This window comes from Octopus bimaculoides, chromosome 30, assembly GCF_046866305.1.
Source record: "Octopus bimaculoides isolate indiv1 chromosome 30, ASM4686630v1, whole genome shotgun sequence".
Taxonomy (NCBI): domain Eukaryota; kingdom Metazoa; phylum Mollusca; class Cephalopoda; order Octopoda; family Octopodidae; genus Octopus; species Octopus bimaculoides.
In genome coordinates this window covers 11,913,312-11,920,811 of record NC_142957.1, presented here as the reverse complement: position 1 = coordinate 11,920,811, position 7,500 = coordinate 11,913,312, and the positions used below count along the sequence as shown (strand labels likewise).

General features: G+C 40.4%; 1 protein-coding gene across 2 annotated transcripts in view; it reads left to right on the top strand.

Moving 5' to 3' along the window:
* Nucleotides 1-7,500, top strand: part of LOC106883628 (thioredoxin-related transmembrane protein 1) — a 310,837-nt gene that overhangs the window by 300,461 nt on the left and 2,876 nt on the right. For both annotated transcript variants that reach the window (XM_089345820.1, XM_089345821.1), the window contains 5 exons: nucleotides 1,227-1,342; nucleotides 3,157-3,202; nucleotides 4,385-4,513; nucleotides 5,902-5,947; nucleotides 6,922-7,023. In XM_089345820.1, coding sequence (XP_089201946.1) covers nucleotides 1,227-1,342; nucleotides 3,157-3,202; nucleotides 4,385-4,513; nucleotides 5,902-5,947; nucleotides 6,922-7,023 — 439 coding nt within the window. The remainder of the gene's footprint in view (nucleotides 1-1,226; nucleotides 1,343-3,156; nucleotides 3,203-4,384; nucleotides 4,514-5,901; nucleotides 5,948-6,921; nucleotides 7,024-7,500) is intronic.

The window sequence follows — 7,500 nt, the reverse complement described above, 5'->3', positions numbered from 1 at the left end:
CCACCCCCCCTTTTTTTATTCATGCATCGTTTACTCTGAATTATATCTCTTTATTTACAAACAATAGACGTCGTTTCAAGCCTCGGCATGCTGCGACTGCGCTATTGTGTTCCCTGACGATCTGGTTTCAAATCCCGCCCACGCCTACCTCACTCCGTAGAGTTTTTTTTTTGGGGGGGGGGGGGTTATTTTCAGATTAATTTTTAAAAAAAAAATCCTTTGTACGGGTTTAGGACTACTTTTTTTCTTTTCTTTTCTTCAGTTTGATGGTATTCCTGTACCATAGAGTCGGAAATTAATATCGTGCACCAGAAACTTTTTTTTTTTTTTTTTTTTTTTTAATTAAATTGCATGTTTTAAAGTAGGCATTGAGCAACCTTTATCCAGAAGCGGGCCGCATGAAACATGGGTCAGCATGAAACGAGCCGCACTACCATTAAAAAAAAAAGAAGATCGCTTATGTTTTTAACTGCAGCCATGCTGGAGCACCGCCTCGAAGTGTTCATTAGAAAGAAATCGAGTCCAGTACTTTATCTTTTTTAAATCTTGGTATTTATTCTGTCGGTGTCTTCATGCTGAACCGTTATGTTACGAGGACGTAAACAAACCAGCGCATGCTGGTTTGTTTACGTCCTCCCTTTTATTTCAAAAATTTCTTTTGTATCTGCAACCCCCCCCCCCCCATAAAATTTTTTAAAATATTATTACACATCATATCAGGATAAACAGCACATGACCTTGCAGTTGGGGGTCCCAGTTAAAATTTTCTTCAGCTCGAGTGGCCCAATCCACTCAAAAGGTCCCTGAATAAGGGTTGTTTAAGGATGCCGAACAAAACACCCACGTTTCCTAAGGTGAATTATCCAAACCCCAAAGAATTCCTCTCAACACATGGCTCTGATGCTCCTCCATTACTTCTGCTCGTGATCAGAGATGCACATATCGTCAGCCACCAAGGGACATGCTCAACTGGTTAAGGTCAAACAACTAACGACCAAATCTGTGGTATTGAGCAGAATATTGGCTGTAGGCCATCTTTTTATACCAAGACAAAACAATGTACATGATAACACTTCCAATCAGTTAAGATGAGAAACCTCAGAGCCACTGCCTGGTATTATTACATCAGGGAAATTATTATTATTATTATTATGTTCTGTCACAGTTTTGTGATGTGGAGTCCTCCATGCCACTCCATAATTCTATTCACTCTGTTTTCATTACAGTATGGCACCATGGTGCCCAGCATGTCAGAGCTTCAAAGACATTTGGGAGAATTACACCAGCTGGGCTGAAGATCTGAATATCCATGTTGCTATTGTTGATGTAACACAGAACCCAGGTCAGTATAATTAATGTCATTAATCTTGTTAATTAGGGCAGGGTAATTAAACCTTTTGTCGCAACATTTCTGTTGAAATTCACTGCCTTTGTTTCGATTTAATTTTGGAACGAACGAAGAATTTAGTAAAATAGCTTTGTCATGAATTAACCTGGTATTTCGAATATAAATTGACAAGAGATTCTGATGGTAGGTTTTAATTTTGACCACTTAAAAACAGGAAGTTTGTGTCATAGAAGCGTGGGGATAGTCCCAGGTGGGTTGGTGTGAAAAAAAAATTTACCCTTTGGTATTGAAACTTGCCATGTCAGCTCCAAATATTTTTCCTGTTTTATGATGTCGTCTCCTTCATTGGACACGGAACTCAGCTTGCGAAGACTTATTGGGGCAAGCGAAAGCGAAATCGGGATGGCACCTGTGCCCAGCGTCGCCTTTCTGGCACTTGTGCCCACGGCATGTGTAAGGACTTTCGAGCGAGATCGTTGCCAGTGCCCCTGGACTGGCTCTTGTGCGGGTGGCACATAAAATACACCATTTTGAGCACGGCCTTTGCCATTACCTCCTGACTGGCCTTCGTGCCGGTGGCACGTAGAAGCACCCACTACACTCTCTGAGTGGTTGGCGTTAGGAAGGGCATCCAGCTGTAGAAACTCTGCCAAATCAGATTGGAGCCTGGTGTAGCCATCTGGTTTCACCAGTCTTCAGTCAAATCGTTCAACCCATGCTAGCATGGAAAGCGGACGTTAAACGACGATGATGATGATGATGTTCAAACTAGACAAATCCAGCCTCTCACACCACCCTACAGTGTCCATTCCAAAAATAAACAATCACATCGTTGAAATCTCAAAGCTATGAGATAATCCATGATTAAATAAAAACAATGTGAATAAATAAGGATTACATTTGACAGAGGAATCTGAATGCTAAGGGGTTCATCATCATCGTTTAACGTCCGCTTTCCATGCTAGCATGGGTTGGACGATTTGACTGAGGACTGGTGAAACCAGATGGCTGCACCAGGCTCCAGTCTGATTTGGCAGAGTTTCTACAGCTGGATTTCCCTTCCTAACACCAACCACTCCAAGAGTGTAGTGGGTGCTTTTTACGTGCCACCAGCACAAAGGCCAGTCAGGAGGTACTGGCAATTGGCCATGCTTGAAATGGTGTATTTTACGTGCCACCTGCACAGGAGCCAGTCCAGCGGCACTGGCAACGTACTCGCTCAAATGTCTTTTCACGTGCCACTGGCACAAGTGCCAGGAAGGTGACGTTGGTAGTGATCACGCTCAAATGGTGATGCAGTACCAGGCAATGGCTCTCGTGGCTTCTGATCTTAATTGATTGGAAGTGTTATCATGTACATTGTTTTGTCTTGGTATAAAAAGATGGGCTACAGCAAATATTCTGCTCAATACCACAGATTTGCTTGTCATTTGCTTGACCTTAACCAGTTGAGCATGTCCCTTGGTGGCTGATGATATGTGCATCTCTGATCATGAGCAAGATTAGTGGGGGAGCATCATAACCATGTGTTGAGAGGAATTCTTTTGGGGTTTGGATAATTCACCGTAGGAAACATGGGTGTTTTGTTCATCCTTAAACAACCCTTATTCAGGGACCTTTTCAGTGGGATGGACTACTCGACCTGAAAATAATTCTAACTGGGCCCCACCTGCTCACCACTTTTTTTTTTTTTTTTCATACATTAAAACCAGAAATGGGTAGTTTCTTTTTTTTTAATTATTTCACTGGTTAAATAATGTATGGATGAAAACTTATCAATGTATCTCTTTTCTTCTGCTTATTTCCAGGATTAAGCGGAAGATTCCTGGTCACGTCTTTGCCAACCATTTTCCAGTAAGTACGCTGCATCTTTGATCTCTGACATTTCTGTCTTTTGTTTGTCTGATGTTGTTTAATTCTGTCCATTCAATATCAATATGGCTGAGCGGTTAATACTATCATCATCTTCATCATACATCTACTCTTCATGCGGGCATGGGTTGGACGGTTTGACTGGAGCTGATGAGCCAGAGACCTGCACCAGGTCCCAGTCTGATTTGAAATGGTTTCTATGGCCAGATGCCCTTCCTAATGCCAACCACTTTAGTGTGCTGGGTGCTTTCTATGTGGAACCAGCACTAGCAAGGTCTGCCTGAGCATGGTTTTTGGCTGGATGCCCTTCCTAACACCAACTACTCAGCAAAGTGGACTTAGTGCTTTTTATGTGTCACCAGCACAGGCGAGGTCAGTTTTTGCATGGGTTTTACAGCTGGATGCCCTTCCAAATGCCAACCACTCCGCAGAGTGGATTCGATGCTTTTTATGTGGTATCAGCACAGGTGAGATCAGTTTTGGCAAGGTTTTTACAGCGAGATGCCCTTCCTAACACCAACACTTTTACAGAGTGGTCTGGGTGCTTTTTATGTGGCACCAGCAGGGGCAAGGTCTTCTCTGGCATGGTTTTTGTAGCTGGGTACCCTTCCTAACTCCAGTCACTTAACACAGTGTACTGGGTGGTTTTTATGTGGGCCCAGCACTGGTGAGGTTACCAAGTACTCACGAAATAAGACCCCCTCAGTGGAGCAACGAATTAACTGGAGGAATAAAAATCTCTGATCGAGCGAGAGGACCAGGTGTCCTGACAAGTTTTTAACTGCCTTTCGCAATCTGGGGCAAGCACTTTTTTCTACACTATCCCAAAATGAGTGGCTGCCCTTCCAAATGACAACCACTTAACAGAGTGGACTGGGTGCGTTTTTACATGGCTCCAGCACTGGCATGGTTTTTGTAGCTGGTTGCCCTTTCCAATACCAGTGGCATTAAGGAGGGACATCCGGCTGTAGAAACCCATGTCAAATCTGATCGGAACTTAGTGCAGCTTACTACATTTCAGTCAAGCTGTCCAACCCATGCCAGCATGGAAAACAGACATTAAATGATAATGATGATGATGATGATATGTTTGACAGAACAGAGTAACTTGAACCTTAAAGTATCTCACATTGAAACCCCATTTTCTTTTTTTCCCCCCTCCAGTGTGAAGGATGGTGTTTTCCGCTATTACCAGGGCCCTCGGATCCTTGGAGACCTGATCAGCTTCATCGAAGACAAACGATGGCAGAATGTGGACCCAGTCAGTTGGTGGTTTCGGCCAGATTCTCTCATGTAAGTCTCATATTTTTGCACCCCCTTTTTTTTTTCTTTTTTTTTAACGTTGTTTATTTGTTTAAGACATTGTACTGGGGCCCACCCAAAGGATTTTTAGTCAACATATTGACCCAGCTACTTTCTTCAGTCTGGCGCAGTGGCGTGCCTAGCACAAGTGCCGTCTGGGGGCATATGTGTATTTGGTAACCCCTTAAAAGTTCTGATAACATTTCAAAACGCTAAAAACAGAACAATACAGGTGTATATGTATGCCAAATAAAAAGGCAAACCATCGCAACCATTTGTTTCCCTCAAATTTATTTAATTAAATTTATGCACAAAAAATAATAGGAAAAATATGTTAAAGAACCGAAGATGAGGGAATTACAAAAATAAACGATTTACAAATTGATTTTTCTGATTTTATTTCTTTATTGCCCACAAGGGGCTAAACATAGAGGGGACAAACAAGGACAGACAAACGGATTAAGTCGATTACATCGACCCCAGTGTGTAATTGGTACTTAATCAATTGACTTCGAAAGGATGAAAGGCAAAGTCGACCTCGGCGGAATTTGAACTCAGAACGTAACAGCAGACGAAATACCGCTAAGCATTTCGCCCGGCGTGCTAACGTTTCTGCCAGCTCGCTGCCTTACAAATTGATTTTATGTGCCTTCTTCGCAAAATCTTGAATGACTTCATGAAAATTAATTTTATCCACAAGGTCGCACTCTATGGATAGTATTGTCAAATCGGTCAACCATGTTTGACTTATTGTTGACCTGAGGTGGTTCTTGATGAGTTTTAGTTTAGATAAGGACCGTTTGCAGCTTAGAACAGTAGTGGCACGAGTTAGGGAGACTCTTAAAAGTATTTCAGTATTTGGCAAAGAATCAATAAGATTATATTTCACAGAGCCAATAGCGTCTGCAGTAGAATATGTTTGTGCATATATGTGTGTACATATGTGTGTGTATATATGTGTGTATATGTTCATGCGTGTGTATATGTGTGAGTATGTGTTCCTGCGTGTGTATATGTGTGCATGTGCGTGTATATGCATGTGTGTGTGTATATATGTATGCATGTGTGTATATATATATATATATGTATGCATGTGTGTATATATGTATGCATGTGTGCACATATATATATATATGTATGCATGTGTATGTATATATATATGTATGCATGTGCGTGTATATATATATATGTATGTGTGTGTATATGTATGCACGTGTGTGTATATATGTATGCATGCGTGCATGTATATATATATATGTATGCGTGCGTGTATATATGTATGCGTGTGTGTGTATATATATGCGTGTATATATATATATGTATGTATATGTTTGTTTTAGTTGTTTTAAAGCTTTTTCCTATCCGAATCTTTCCCACAGGATGTCAAGCCTCAGTTTATTCTTCAAGGCAGCCATGTTCATTCGGGTAAGTCCATTTTCATTTCGTCTCCGCTCTGGGTGAGTTCAATCTCATTGTTAGTCTATTCAGGGTGAGTCCGCTTTCCTTATAGATGTACCCTGGTTGAGTTCACACTGATTACAATGATATAATGTGGTCTAATGTGAAAAATAAATTGGCAAGCACACAAATACACACACACATCATTTAATGTCCGTTGTTCATGCTGGTATGGGTTGCATAAGACTGCCACATTCTGTTGGCAAATAAATTTTATTATTCGATACTGTTATGGCATCTCTCTCGCTCTCAGATTTAAAACTATTTGAATCAAGACTTTCCTATTTAATGCTTTCATAAAACCTTTTATTGTGGTGGTTTTTTTTGTTTGTTTCTTTTTACTATTTTAGAAAATGCTCATATAAGCTTTATCATTGTCCATACAAGCAAGTTTGTCTCGCAGTGAATTTATCTCCTGGCAAATTTTGTCTCTTTGCGAATTTGTTTCGCATTGGATTTGTCTCCTGGCAGATTTGGCACAGCGAAATTGTCTTGCATTGAATTTACCTTATGGCAAATTTACCTTGTCTCAAATTTACCTCGCTTCAAATTTGCCTAACAACAAATTTGTCTCACATTGAATTTGCCTAACAACAAATTTGTCTCATCTCAAATTTACCTCGCTTCAAATTTGCCTAACAACAAATTTGTCTCACATTGAATTTGCCTTATGGCAAATTAGTCTTATCTCAAATTTACCTTGCTTCAAATTTGCCTAACAACAAATTTGTCTTGTGGGGAATTTGTCTCGCATTGAATTTGGTTTTTGGCAAATTTATCATGCGCCAAATATGTCTCACCATAAATTTGTCTTACAGCAAAATTTTTGTATATAGCCAAATTTCATACTGCAAATTTTCCAGACACGAATTTATTTTCCTTTTTTCTTTATTTCAATACAAACATAGACCTACATTAAAAAATTTTTTTTTTTATTCTAGTCACTGTACTCAACGATGACAGAAGTGTACGGAATCCCCGAATGGGGCTGTTATGTGATCTTTGCCCTGGCTACATTACTGGTTGGTTTCATCGCTGGTATGGTGAGTACCTCATTCTTTCATCATCCCTCAATTATTACTGTGATCAGAACACTGGATAATCCTGATTTTGAAGCCATAACCACTCCATGTAGTTACTGTTTATTTTTAGTGAAGATTGAATTTGTTGGACATTAATGTTAATAGTAATTAGTCCTGCTAATTAAAGAAGGCCAGCTGCAGTAAGCCAGCCTGGTTAATTAAGGTGGGATACTTTGATGGACATTAGTAGAAATAGTCCTTCATGCTAATTAAGATGTAATATTTTGTGAAGGCGCATGCCTCAGTGGTTAGTGTCAGGCTCACAATCATGAGGTAGTGAGTTCGATTCCCAGAGTAGGCTGTGTGCTGTGTTCTTGAGCAAGACTCTTTATTTCATAGATGCAGTTGGCCATGCTTGGGAATTCAACCAGAAAGTGTAATGACTTGCTGTTGATTGGACCCTACAAAAGAGGTGCCTAAGGACTCTATCTCCACAAT